Source organism: Tursiops truncatus, chromosome 1 (genome assembly GCF_011762595.2).
Source record: "Tursiops truncatus isolate mTurTru1 chromosome 1, mTurTru1.mat.Y, whole genome shotgun sequence".
Classification (NCBI taxonomy): Eukaryota; Metazoa; Chordata; class Mammalia; order Artiodactyla; family Delphinidae; genus Tursiops; species Tursiops truncatus.
In genome coordinates, this window is record NC_047034.1 from 153,415,920 (window position 1) to 153,430,586 (window position 14,667).

At 45.9% G+C, this 14,667-nt stretch overlaps 1 protein-coding gene across 1 annotated transcript; it reads right to left on the minus strand.

Annotated features, from left to right (window-relative positions):
- Window positions 1–3,524: 3,524 nt before the first annotated feature.
- On the minus strand, window positions 3,525–14,646 carry UTP11 (UTP11 small subunit processome component). Its single transcript, XM_019938085.3, has 8 exons — window positions 14,497–14,646; window positions 9,889–9,950; window positions 8,568–8,670; window positions 7,946–8,059; window positions 7,350–7,443; window positions 7,123–7,253; window positions 5,053–5,163; window positions 3,525–4,322 (listed from the first exon to the last, which is right to left on the minus strand). The coding sequence occupies exons 1-8, from the start codon at window positions 14,557–14,559 to the stop codon at window positions 4,239–4,241; spliced, it is 762 nt and encodes a 253-aa protein (XP_019793644.1). The 5' UTR covers window positions 14,560–14,646; the 3' UTR covers window positions 3,525–4,238.
- Between the last annotated feature and the right edge of the window lie 21 nt (window positions 14,647–14,667).

Consider the following 14,667-nt stretch of genomic DNA (forward strand, 5'->3'; position numbering starts at 1 on the left):
TTGGCTTGGAAAGGTTTTTTTTTTCCACCCAGTAATGTGAAAACATGAAACCTGAAACCAACCCCCCGACATTTGCCACCGCAGAGAGAAGACTTCGGGGGAACTAGGAGAGAGCTGTAAATGAGTCAGGCTGATTCAGGGCAGGGGGGGCTGCCCAGCTGCCTCCGGGGCACCAGAGTTTCATTAACACTTATGGTCTGGGCTTGACCGTCAGGTGACACACGACAGGAGGAGAGGAAAGGACTTCCTTCCCACCCTCAACCCCAAACACAGCAGTCCCCAGATAAACTCCTCTTGCCGAGAAACAGCTAGGTCCTTGGCTCTGACTTGCACCAGCCACTACTACCACCCTCGCAGCACCACTGCCCCGACACCAGCCAGTCTGCTCCCCTTGCACAAGAAAGGAAACGGTCATGGCCATTACCAGGGCCATCGAGGGATGCAGCCAAGACTGGGTAGGGAGAACTAGAAACCAACTCCAGTTAGGAGAGATACAGATTAGACAGCACTTCCCCAAAGTAATGATGGATTCAGGAATAAGGAACAGGGAGATTCCTTACAGGGAGTCTGAAGAAGCAGGAGAGATTTTTTTCCCCTTGACTGGAGAAGTTAGGAAAGGAGGGCAAGCAGAAGCATGAACTGGGCAGCCTCCTGAACCTCCTAACTCTGCTCGCTGGACTTGGGAAAGGAGGCTCTGCCTCTCGGCGTTGCGTAGCTGCTCTGGGCTCCTTCCCTACACTTTCTGCTGAGACAGACCCAAGGGAGCTGGGCGGGAGCCCTGCCAGCAGGGAGGCCCCATGACCTGGCTGGCAAAAGAGAGCGCACCCTCTGACCCCAGGAAGTAGCTGCACAAGAAACCTGCTGACACAGCCCCAGGATGGCATCTCAGGTCCCCCATCTCCTCTGCTCACCTGGGGCTTCGGCCCACCCTTCCCCAACACGCCGTGCACGAGGCGGCTCTGTGAACCGACGCTGGGAGAACTTGAGGCGGAAGGGAGGCCGGCACCATTCACCCACTCGCCTGTCTCAAGTCCCAACAGGCCCCAGCCTCACCGGCCTCCACAGGTAGGCAGGGCAAGTCTGCATCTGCTGGCTGCCTCCCCTGCTGGAGGCCGTGCAGCTCTTAATTGTTCGCTGCCCCACAGACAGCAGCGTGGCGAGACAGCAAGCCATCAACAGACACTCAGAACTGCACGTGGGGAGACCCCACCATGTCTCAGTGGAACCACCCTCTGGACGACTTGGGACTCCAACACAGGCTTCCTCCACGGTCCTCACTAGAAACGTGAAGGGAAAGCCCTTTCCTGCCCAGTCCTTTGGGGGCCACACTTATCTCATGCTAGGGGAGCAGGGATGGAGAAAATCTTTTTTCACAAGAGTTCTACCATGTGGCATTAAATCCAATAAACAAATGCATACGAAGCGCCTGTGGAGTACTGGGCACTTTCAACAGCAGCACCCTGAGCGCTCACCCCAGCGAAGGGGCAGCAGCTCCACCTACTGGGCCCTTTCCCACCCTGTCGCCAGCAATCAGTTCAGTAAAAGATTTTACTCAAAAATAAGGGCTTCCCTGGTGGCACAGTGGCTAAGAATCTGCCCGCCAATGCAAGGGACACAGGTTCGAGCCCTGGTCCGGGAAGATCCCACATGCTGCGGAGCAGCTAAGCCCACACGCCGCCAACTACCGAGCCTGCACCCTAGAGCCAGCAAGCCACAGCTACTGAACCCCGTGCTCCGCAACAAGACAAGCCACCGCAATGAGAAGCCCGCGCACCACAACGAAGAGTACCCCCCGCTCACTGCAACTAGAGAAAGCCCATGCTCGGCAACAAAGACCCAACGCAGCCAAAAATAAATAATAAAATTAATTAATTAAAAACTATATATACAGTAAGGCCTAACACTCCCCTGCTTCAATCAGAAGGGCCCTAACAGGTGGCAGTGGCCTAAGCCAGGCTGGTTGTCTCTCTGCTGGAGAGACCTGGGGCTTCCATGTCACCCGTGGAGCTGCTGCCTTGGACACTTGGATTGTACAAACCTGAACGACACGTGTCCTGCCAAGAAAAATGTTCTCCACCTCTGCAAGCCGCCACATTCCCCCAGCACAGCCACAGCAGGGCGCCACCAAGAGCCCAAAGCAGCCCTGGCCCTGGAGGGGTGGATGCGGAAGAAACAACAGTCTCTTTCCCAAGCAAGGAGCCAGAAGTCTGAGGTTCCAATGGGCACTAAAACGTCAAAGCCCTTGGCCTATTTTCAGGACCCACGAGGCTGGAGCCTCTTAGGTTAAACACAGGGGCAGCCAATCTCTTCCCTTCTCCCTCCTCGGGCCTCGGAGACAGCCTTCGGTTTAAGAGCAGCTCAGGACCCTTAGCTTTATTCCCTTACAGTGAGTGCTCTGATCACTTCTACCCTGGAACTTTGTACTCAGAGAAGATGGACCTTCCTGCTCCATTTGGCCTGTACGCCTACAATAGCATTTGAGGACTTGTGGGTGTGTAATCTGCGTACGTGAAACCCCAGTGGTGTGTTCGTGCACACACCTGTGTTTAGGAAGCCTTGTGCATCTACTCCCCTGAGAGCCTAGAAAGTGTGTGCACCTTTGTGTGGGCGTGCGCTTCACCAGAAGGCCTGTAGGTATACCTCCACCCTCCTCCCACCTTCCTCCCCGGCGGGGGCAAGGCAGCCACAGCAGCAGCAGCACGCAAGCTGTTCTGTCCCAGGAACAGACTGCTGCTGGATCTGTTTGCTCCTCTGTCCAACGCCCACGGGATGAGTCCCTTTCCTGACTCAGGTCTCAAGTCTCCAGACGCCTCTGTCATAAGACCATCAGCATTTACTTAGCACAGCACCTTCCCAGACTGGGAAGCACTACCTTCCTGAAGGCAAAAGCTGCTAGCTTCTAGTCCCCTGGCCCTTCTTCCTGCTTTCCAGGGCTCCCAGATCTGAATCCCACTGAGCACACCCTTAGGGAACAGGCTTTCATTTCAGGCTTTGCATAAGAACATAATAGTCACAGGAATTTATTAAGCTCTAGTAACTTTTCTTTTTAAATACCTGCAGAAGGGTGCTCTCCCCCCTCCAGGGGGTGAGGTGTAAGCGAGCCTCCCAGAATCCTGCTCCTCACACATCTGCTGTAAGCACGCTCAGCCCTGTCCTGACTGGCCTCGGCCTACCATCCCTGTGTGGGCAAGTAAGGGAAGGGTGAGACTCTGGGAGGTCCATGTGTCTGCCGCACACACGCTGGGATATCTATTTCTAGGGTGAAGGCCTGTACCAAGCCATTTATAGCCTTGGAATCAAGAGCTGGCCAGGAGGGCAGGAACAGAGAGCCAGGTCTGCTCTGATCTGAGCTTCACCAATAAAGAAGAGGTGCCCCTGTGAGCTCTTAATTCCAAGGGTTTCTATCTGCAGCTGTAAAGTGTAAAAGAAAAAAAGTCCTTCCTGGCTAACTTATGCAGCCACCGGAATATCCAATAAATTAAGAATGAATGGGGGTAAAATTAGGCTATCCACTGGTTAAAACATTATGCAAACATTAGAAATATTTACTTTAATTTTTACTATGAGCATATATTACTTTTAAAAATTTAATGATGTAACAAAATGGAAAAGAGCTAATGATTTAACAGTAAGTGAAAAAAGTAGGCCATAAAGGTGTTTAATTACAACTACAAAACACAAAGACCAGTGCCAACCTCTACAAAGTGGAGGAACTCAACCAGAATGCTCTTGATAGTCGTTCACCTCCATTTCCCTAACCTCCCAGCATAGTTAAGCATGCAACAGCTATCTGTCGTTCTTGAATAAGTATTGGGATTAGAGATGAACTCACGTGTTTTCCAAATTTGCTATATCAAAGATTATGTAACTTTTATAATGAAAAAACATGAAAGTATATAAAAATAAGACTGATTTCAGGGAATTCCTTGGTGGTCCAGTGACTGGGACCTGGCGCTTTCACTGCCTTGGGCCTGGGTTTGATCCCTGGCCGGGGACCTGGGACCCTGCAGGCTTCGCGCAGCGGCCAAAAAAAAAAAGACTGATTTCAACAATTCAACAACCCACAAACAATTTAGACGGGGGAAGGGGCGTTAACACTGTTCACATCAAATGTCTGATCTATAATAAATTATGGTTATAAACAGGAGAACCAAGTCACTTAGAAGAGTGCAATCTGAAGTTACTGGAAAAAAAACATAAACTCTTCCACGTGGAATGACAGGCTTATCTTTAACACTTCAACGTTTTCGACGACTCTCAAATTTGTAAATAGCTGGGGAGTTGACTGTTTCTTTCTTCACCTTCACCTTCTGAGTTTTATCCTACAAAAGAGTAAAAAGTTACCAGTAAATAGTAGGAGAGGTCTGTGTAAAACAGCAAGTTTAATAAACTACCTATTAGAAAGCCCCTAATTCAGCCCTTCTCAATGTTCAAGAGAGACAAAGCCCTTTGTCCTAAGGCATCCCCAACGCGATGAGTCAAGTTCTCCCCTGGGCATCTATAATGAGGCTGGCTGTGCAGAAGTTCTTGTGAAAATTGGGAAGAAAGGTACTTAACTCATTATCTTGTAGGGCTTCTTCTCTTACGGAACCCCAGTTGAGAAAGGCAGACCAAAATGATCCGCAAAGCTGAAAATCTTGACATTTAGAGGAATGATAATATGAAAGGGGCATCTTATATTCCTTAGCTCTGCTATTTAACTACACAATGTTGTCTATTTTTAAACACCAGTGAGTGACACGCACTGTTTTATTAACCTGTTTAAATGTTACAGATAGCTGCTCATAAGCTATAAAGTTCATATGCCACCCGATCCTACCCTTTGCTGTTCCAAAGCACTGACTAATAAGCAAGCCCCTTATTACCTTCTTAATCAAGGAACATTTCAACACTGTCAGAGTAACAGACACTGGCTCAAACCACTGCCCCTGAGGAGCAGACATTTTCACTGGGGTTGGTTTACACACAGCTGAAATCCAGTCTCAGTTTAGAACTTTACAAGGATAAAAATAAAATAAAATAAAATGAAGGCCCAAGGCTCTCTCTTCTCACCAGAAGATCTTTGCGAGTCTGAATTTTCTGTGCAATAACAAACAATTTCTTCTCGCGCTCAATCCGCTGTGTCAGGCAGTTATACTGCTTTTGCCTCTCTTTCGCTATTTGCTGCAGAAGAAACACACATTTTCAGTAAAACAATTAACAGGGTAAAAATGAGTAAGAAACTGTTTCTTAATCCACTTGGGCCCAAACGCATAAATGGTTTCATCAATTCCCTCCTCACCCCAGAATCAACGTAACAAGAGACTCTGAAGTTGGCCATTTTAGGAACACCACATTCCAGAGCTCCATGGAAACTTGGAGCCTTGCCCATGGACACAAGGCTCACCTGGAGCAGAATCAGGACTGCGCCTCGAGTCTCACAGATCCCAGGAATCTTTCCACTACTACACTGAGCTGTCTGAGCGTCCCGGTTACCTAACGTGCAGGAGTGAACCAGTGCTGGAAACCCTACACAATGAGTAAAGAAGCAGAGAAGGGCCACCGGGCAGTGTGCTGGTGTCAGAACCGCGGAACTCAGAGAGCAGAAGGGCTCTGTCAGTGGAAGCTGACCTGAAAATTCTCACTACTGATGACCCTCGAAGACCAATGGTCCTTCAATGTGGGGGGATCACAGACCTCTGAGAAACTGATGAAAGCTTTGGATTCTTTCTTGACATAAATGTATATATGTATTCGTACAAATTCATAAAAACGTATATACCCAGTCACACAAAATTTCAAGGTGGGAAGAAGGTGTTCATAGACTTCCTAAAGCCCATTCATGGACTGCTCACCCCCTCCAAGTTACAGACTAAAAATTCCCTTGCAAGCCACCCACCAGCAGTCTCTTAATAAAAATAATTTTGCTTTAAACAAGACAGTCAAAAGAAACAACACCACTAGACAAAAAGGGCAATCCAAACCTTCCCAACTTCTCAAAAGGTAAGATGGTGAACTATTCTACACAGGACTTCGGAACACCAATCTCTTTAGGGACTACTGCAATACTTGAGAAGTGTCGGCGACACAGCTAATTGAAAATACAACTACATGACAAAGAGGGTTATCACTAGAACACCAGTCAGCCGGCTCCCTGGCTGGAAGTGTTATCTACACAGAGGGGAATATTACTGGGCCTTGGATTTAAACAATTCACCAGTTCTAGCGTAGTCTCACAGCAGTGGTTTCAGACAGCTTTTGTTTTCACTTTATTGCACAGACTGTTGATTTATGGGATTACCCAATATAATCAAACTAATTAGGGGTATTTATATTACTAAAGCAAGTTTAGCTGCCTCTGAGCTGGAGAAGCTGCTGTGAAATTAAACAAAGCTGATGCAGTGTAAATGATTCAAATCCAAACAGAACAGCTGTCTGCTTGAAACACACTGACAGCATTTTTTTAAATGAATCAGTCAGAAGTGAGAGTGCAACTCCAGAAGACTTGGAGAAAAAGCATGTCTTCTCACAAACCCAGTTACAGTGATGGAAAGCACCGTAAGGACAAGTCAATACAAAAGTTGGGGTACAAATGCAGAACATGAAAGACCTTTTGATATGCATATTCACTGTTAAAGGTTTAATATCAAAGTATACCAAATCCCTTCATCTTCAGTGTCCCCTCCTTTCTCTGCCTTTTAAAAGTGTTGGCACCTGTTACAAGCATTGAAAGCACAAAGCCCAGGGTCAGAGGTAGGATTCAAATGCAGACCTAGGGAATTCCCTGGTGGTCCAATGGTTAGGACTCGGTGCTTTGCCGGGGCCCGGGTTCAATCCGTGGTCAGGAAACTAAGATCCCGCAAGCCTCGCAGCATGGCCAAAAAAAAAAACAAAAAAACCCCAAAACAAATGCAGACCTAAAGGCCAGAAAGTAAGCTCCTGACCACTACGCTACACGTCCTCTAATCTTAGAAACTAAGGAACCCTTCTCCACTTCCGCTCCCATCACCAACTCCTCCTTCCACTTCTCTAAGAGAACTTAGTAAGTTTTCCAAAAATAATCATCTTAAATGCAGTAGGGAGAAAAACAAAAGAACCTAGATTCCCATAAACTCAGACCTGAAGAAAAATGGAGAAAATTACCTTAAGTCGAGTCTGATTGTTAACTCCTTTCACTTTCTCCTTCTGCAAGGTCTCTATCGTAGGTCTGTTAAAGACTCTGTCGACTAGTTCTGGAGCTGTTCGCAGGTGAGTTGCAATATCGAACTGTTCGACTAAAAGTCAAGACAATCCTTAAGGCGCTGTCTCTGACACCAAACAACACAGACCAATAGGCTAGACTGTCCCAGAAACTTTCAAACATTTCATACCTTCCTTTTTGGTGTCAAAAAAAAACACATGCTTCTTCTGTTGCTTCCCCTGGAAATCCAGCAGATGGAGCTCTGATTTTAGTCTTTCAATTTTCTAGGATACAGAATATGGTCTCATTTTATATTGGGTTCTTCTAGGGTATCAGAAATGAATTTGCACAAGTTTAGACCATTCCACATCATTATCACCAGCCAGCAAAGAATCTGCTTCATTCTTTTAAAAGAAAGGACCACTAACATTTATCAAGCACCAACCACATGTCAGGTAGGGGGCTAGCTAGGCACTACACAAAACTCATTTAATCCTTACAACAATCCTATGAGATAGAAATGTGGAAACAGCCCCAGGGAAGTTAATCTGCCCATAATCATGGGGCTGATGAATGGCAGAGCCAGAGTTTAAACCTAAGTCTGTCTCAAACTTGACCTCTTTCCACTCCACCATGCTGACTATACTTTTAAACCATTATCATAATTAAGTGTACTTTAAGATTGGAAATGCCAGAAGAAATCAACTTACAACTCGAGATCAATGGATTTCTATTTCTCTTCTTAACCAACAAAAACATATCAGAATAAAGAGTTTTAGTTGTTACCTTAGCTTCTGCAACCCTTTTCATTTCTACATATTTGACATCCTGAGTTCTCATTAGTTTCAGCTGTTCTGGAGTTACTTCTTCCTTAGTCTCCTTAATAACATGAACTCCATCCTAAAATCCAAATTTAAAAGATACGTTTCCTATTAGATTAAAATCATTAATAAGTTGTTGGCATAGTTCGTGGCTGGAACAAAGACAACCAAAGGCAACATACAACAGCAACATAATGCACCAGGCCCCCAAGACACACATTCAATTCAGCACCTCCAATCACCCTCTCAGAATAGCTCCAGGCATCAGACAACTGCAAACGCATGCTGCTCATGAAGGGGCAGCTTTGCCTTTTGCATAATGACCAGGAGCACCTGACCAACTGGAGAAGAGCTAAATAAAAGCCCAGGGTCCTAGCTATCTATCTCCTCCCTCATCCTTATTTTCCTTGTTGAGTTGGAGCTCAAAACACCAACTGAGGGACTGCCCTGGCAGTCCAGTGGTTAAGACTCTGTGCTTCCACTGCAGGGGGCATCGGTTCAATCCCTGGTTAGGGTACTAAGATCCCACATGCCATACGGCATTGCAGGGGATAAAAAAAAAACCAACTGATCCATTAGGCACCCACCTGGAGTTTAACCCGAGTCATTTTATAGTAGAATTCATCTGGATTTTTTTCAAGAGCCTTCTTCCGGAGATCTCTAAGGTATTTTTGCTTTTTCTGGTAGTCACTGAAAAGCAGGTTAAACAATGTTCATGGCAAAAAAGAAAAAAAAAAACCACAACAAGCAAACTTTACAAGCATCTAATGATACATAAAAAATGAAACTCAAAAAAGCCAAAAGGAGTGACTACATTCGACCCACACTCCAATGTCACACTCCAGTGTCAGATGTTGAGCTCATCTCTTTGTGGGTCCTCTCCTATCCCTGTTCTACCTGGAATTAACAGTCCCCATTTCACATAAGTTTTACTGCCATCTACATCATTACAGGGAGAGACCCAACAAAGCACAGATTATAACTCCTCAGACGGGGTTCTGATGCAAGCTTGGGCACCGAGTGATCAAATAAGATTCAGAAACTACACGTTGTAGTATAGCATAGTGACTAGAATCATGGACTCTGGAGCCAGACTGTCTGGGTTCAAATCTTGGCTCCACCACTTCTGGCTGAGTAATCTTGGATAAATTAGTTAACCATTCTGTATCCCAACTTAATCTGTGAAATGGGTGTGATAATAATAGTATCCCCAAAGACTGCTGGAATAAATGCATGTAAAAATGGTAACTCTCTTAGAACACTGCCTGGCCTAATGACAGCACTCAGTTATTATTATTTGCCTGAAAAACTCTGGAACCCAGAGCAATCCACTTAATCCATCACCAGCTGCTCCGGGGGCATAAAAAGGACCTCAGCTGACATGCATGGCTAACAAATAATTATAAAATGTTTTGTAAATAAAGTGCTAAGGAAGAAGAATAGAGATGATTGTTTTATAAAATGTTTTCGAAGTTCATTATCACCCACACTCAGTCCCATGAATCCATCTTTCACATGTCTTCATTCCACACCACACATGGTGATGTAAGAGACTCAACAACTGGAATGTTAGATTCTATCTTGAACTTCAAGAAAAGGGAGAGAAAAAAGATTCAGCTTTTAGCTCAAACACCAAGGCAGAAGCAAACCAAAGCCACTCTGAGAAAACGATCTGGAGCAACATAATAAAAAAAATTCTCAATGCAACTACAGTTAAATAAATAACGCTCTGCCTAAACAAAGAGCGAAGTTTAGGGTCGCAGAAAAGTATCTGACAGGCTGCCAGAGCTTTGGCCATTTTATCAATGGCAGGAAATATCCCCGGCTGGACACTCAGGCAATTCAGCTGTAGTACAGGGAGGCTGTAAGCTTTTCTGGCAGCACGGCTCCCAGAAAGACTGTACTCACTCTGCACGAAGTCTGTAATCTTTCTTTTTCTCCAGCAGGCCCAGATGTTTTCGAAAGCTGGGCTAGAAGACAAAAGGGAAAAAAAAGTGCTTAGTTTCCTCAGCAAACACATACCCGAATCAACAGTACACCTGACAGGAACAAGAATCTCTGGAGCGTTCAGTAAATCCACGTCCTGGCAGCCAATGTGCTATCCTGTTCCCTCCCCTCCCCCAAATGGGCACTGCCCAAGGATGAGAGGCCAATGCAGGCGCCAGAGAGGTCACAAGTGCTGCCGTAGTAGGCTTCTTGGCCTATTAAGGACAGAGAAAGGCAACAATGACTCGGCACTAAGAAAGCAGTTGCCAGTTGTACTAAAATTACTACAGACTTAATCCAAGGGTTTATAAAATACTATGAAGGGAAAACATAGTAACAGGGAAGCAACTGTGGTTAAGAGAGCTAAATTTAGAGTCTGAAGAACTGGGTTCAAATCCAAGCTTTACCTCTTAACAGTCTGTGACTCTGGGCACTTCACTTAACATCTCTGAGCTCCTGTTTCCTAGCTATAAAATAAGAACAATAAGATCTACTTCTCACGACTATCCTGAGGATTTAATGAGCCTCTGTAAGTGGTAGCTGCCCGCACACAGCCTGGCACATAGCTGGTGTCCAGCATATGTGTACTGTTATTATCCTAATTTCGGTACTAAGCATGAGAGAAAACCAAGTATGACAGAAAATACTTTCTCTGATACAGAACTTGGATAGCATGAAGGTACAAGGATTAAATCTTGGTATTATCTTTCTACAAGCTATCACTACTTGAGCACTTAACCTACGGCAAGGTCAGTGCTAGATGCTTTTGCCTACATCATCGTAATAGGCCACATTTATTAAGAATTACCGTTACATTTTAGAAAAATGTGAAAATATAAAATTAAAAGAAAGAAAAGAAAATCACTATAAAGAATTTGTATGGAGACTTCCTGGTGGCGCAGCGGTTAAGAATCTGCCTGCTGGGCTTCCCTGGTGGCGCAGTGGTTGAGAGTCCGCCTGCCGATGCAGGGGACACGGGTTCGTGCCCTGGTCTGGGAAGATCCCACATGCCGCGGAGCGGCTGGGCCCGTGAGCCATGGCCACTGAGCCTGCGCGTCCGGAGCCTGTGCTCCGCAACGGGAGAGGCCGCAACAGTGAGAGGCCCACGTACCGCAAAAAAAAAAAAAAAAAGAATCCACCTGCCAATGCAGGGGACACAGGTTCGATCCCTGGTCTGGGAAGATCCCACGTGTCGCAGAGCAACTAAGCCCATGCGCCACAACTACTGAGCCTGTGCTCTAGAGCCCGCGAGCCACGACTACTGAGCCCTTGTGACTAGAGCCCGTGCTCCGCAACAAGAGAATCCACCACAATGAGAAGCCCCCGCATCGCAACTAAGAGTAGCCCTCACTCACTGCAACTAGAGAAAGCCTGCGCCCAGCAATGAAGACTCTACACTTCCAAATTTTTTTAAAATTAAAAGAATTTGTATGTACTTTTACTTTGCTTTGTAAAATCTAGGAGTTTTGACATTCCCAGAAGGTAAAAAAAAAATTCCTGTTCTCTTGTTAGGATGAGTATGTAACATGAGTTAATAAAATTTTTATCAAGGTGAAAAAAAAAAATGAAATACTGTTACAAAGCAATCTGCTATGCTCCTTACACACAATGTCATTTATCCCCAAACAATCATGGAAAGTGGATAAAGCAGGCACTACTGTTACCCCAATTTTCCAAAAAGGGAATGAGGTTTAGAGAACAACTTGCCCAAGAACATAGAACTAGTAAGTGGCAAAGCTAGAACGAGACCTATTCTATCTGGGGCCACAGTCTGATCTTCCCCACCCTCCTACACTGCATCCTCTTCCACTTTGAATATTCTCGATGTTTGAGGCAGTACATAAACTTCTCTACTGTTTAAACTTGTATAATAATTTGAGTGGAATTTTTAAAATTTATTTCTTTATTTACTTGTTGGATGCATTGGGTCTTCGTCGCTACACGTAGACTTTCTCTAGCTGCGGCGAGCGGGGGCTACTCTTCGTTGTGGCGTGTGGGCTTCTCATTGCAGTGGCTTCTCTTGTTGTGGAGCATGGGCTCTAGGTGCGTGGGCTTCAGTAGTTGTGGCACGCAGGCTCAGTAGTTGTGGCTCGTGGGCTCTAGAGTGCAGGCTTCAGTAGTTGTGGCACACGGGCTTAGTTACTCCATGGCATGTGGGATCTTCCTGGACCAGGGCTCGAACCCATGTCCCCTGCCTTGGCAGGCGGATTCTTAACCACTGCACCACCAGGGAAGTCCTTGGGTGGGATTTTTAACAGTCTCCTCTCTCATCCTCTACCTTGAAGTGATGCAAGAAATAACTCAATATTTAAAATAATACCCAAGCCCTCTCTTGATCATTATTATTTTAATTATAGCAGACAAAGAGAAGTTGACAGAGAATAGAGAAAGAAAACTCAAGGGTCAAAAGAGCAACAAAGTGGGCTTCCCTGGCTCTCGTCAATGTGTTTACCAACCTTCCCAGCATGGCCTCCTCCTCACCTCTCCCACAAAGACCCTCTATTCCCACTCAGACATGGCCATGTCATGCTCTTTGCCTCTGTCTTGTCTACGAATCCAAATCAACTACCCACAACTGTGCCTTTGGACACACTATTCAACCTCTTTAAGCATCAGGTTCCTCATTTGTATTGATACAAATGAGGATAACATCTGCCTCACAGGAATGCTGTAGGATTATACAAGATAATCCTTGTACAGCATGTTGGGCTGTACCTAGCATACAGTCAGTGCTCAAAAAGTGACAGTTATGGGACTTGCCTTGTGGCACAGTGGTTAAGAATCCACCTGCCAATGCAAGGGACATGGGTTCAAGCTCTGGTCCGGGAAGATCCCACGTGCCGCGGAGCAACTAAGCCCGTGTGCCACAACTACTGAGCCTGCGCTCTAGAGCCAGCGAGCCACAACTACTGAAGCCTGTGCGCCTAGAGCCTGTGCTCCGAAACAAGAGACACCACCATAAAGAGAAGCCCGCGCGACACAATTAAGAGTCGCCCCCGCTCACCGCAACTAGACAAAGCCCACACTCAGCAACGAAGACCCAACACAGCCAAAATTAAATAAATAAAATAAATTTTTTTTTTTAAGTTGACAGTTATTATCATCGCCTTCCAAGTCCAACAAGTTTCACTGTGATGCTTTCTCTCATCATCTCTCCTCTTCCCACTCATGTTCCTTAATGAGCATTTTTGTTTGTTTTTTAATTTGGGGTTTTTTTCCCCCTTTCTTTTTTTCCCCCCCCCTCATTGGGCATTTTTTTATGCATCTCTTATAAAGTTGCTTCTTTATTCAACTTTTAGTAGCCTCTGGATTCAAAACACTTGGTCTGATCCCTGGCTTTGCTGATTGCCACCTACAGCTGTATGTCTTTGGGCAAATTACTTAACCTATCTGAGCCTCAGCTTCCCCATCTGCAAATGTAAGAAAATAATAGTACCTACTTCCACACACTCTTGAGAGATAAATGAGATAATAAGGGTAAAGCATTTTGCACTTTGTCTGGCTCTGGCACACAACAAGCACTTCTAGCTGTTATTATTTTTAGATAGATCCACACAGGGCTCCAAACAAGGTGGCAAATTATCAATACACTACTCCCAGCACACCACTGAGCATACAGCAAGTGCACAATAAATGTCTGATAAATGCTATTAAGCAGGAAGACTGAACTGTGGTTGGGAGGCCTTAGTTCCATCCCATCCATCAGTGACACAGCTTTAGACACATCATTCTCTTTCTCTTCCCCATCTGTAAAATGAAATTGCACCAGACATCCCTAAGGGCCTTTCTGGATCAGATATTGTGTGATTCCTGAGAACAGAATAATAAATTGATTCTGCATATATTAAATGAATTTCCACTCAATCTCTCCACACAAACACACCCTCCACAGAAGTCCTGCAATTGTTTATTCGGTCTGAATTTGCTGTTTGTGACTGGGCAAGTCAATTCTGTTCTTTGGACCTCAGTTTCCTCATCTGTATAATGGGGTTGGAAAACACCAACATTACATGGTGAGACATAAACAAAAAGCCTACGTGGAAGATCTCCATGGATCTCAAAGCCCAGGCATGATGATGATAGCACATTAATTAACTCCAATCTCTTCGGGATCAGCCCGCATACACAGCGGACAGGGCTGAGTATCTTTAGATGTGGATTCCAGTTCCAGCGGGGACACTTATTGCCTGTGTGAACTTTGACCTCAACTTCTCCAGAGAAGATCAAGCACTTTACACACAGTATCTCATTTAACTACTTCAATGAAACCTTGCAAGATAGCTTTGATTATCTCCCAGGAATAGGGACAGCTGTGCTCTCCTAGCTAGAACGACCACCCACTCCTCCCCGAACCGCGAGGGTCCGCCCAAGCCACGCCTGCGTCGTCAGCATATATTTGCATGTATTTACAAGCAACATGTCCGCACAGAAAAGGCCAGGACCCGCAGCTGGGTTGGTGGGGGGTAGGGCCGGGGCGAGAACAGCACATGGGGCCACCGGCCAGCGTTCGTGGGGCCCGTGCGGTCCTACCTGGCTTCGCTCTCTGTGTTCCCGCTGCCGCGACTTAGCCGCTTTCCGAAAAGCCGCCGCCATGTCTGCTCAGTCCTGGAAAAGCTCAACAGACAACGCCGGGTCCGCACCGCCTCGTCCACTGACCCTACCGGATATAGGCCAAGCTGCCAGAGGTTTAGAACCGCCCCC

What these genes read in the sequence shown, in the direction of transcription:
- UTP11 (XM_019938085.3), bottom strand. Translation starts at nt 14,559, where the DNA reads ATGGCGGCGGCTTTTCGGAAAGCGGCTAAGTCGCGGCAGCGGGAACAC. An exon ending in TGACTCGGGTTAAACTCCAG is followed by an intron (nt 8,060 to 8,567) that starts GTGGGTGCCTAA and finishes TTTGGATTTTAG; the next exon opens with GATGGAGTTCATGTTATTAA. An exon ending in AGACTCGCAAAGATCTTCTG is followed by an intron (nt 4,323 to 5,052) that starts GTGAGAAGAGAG and finishes ACTCTTTTGTAG; the next exon opens with GATAAAACTCAGAAGGTGAA.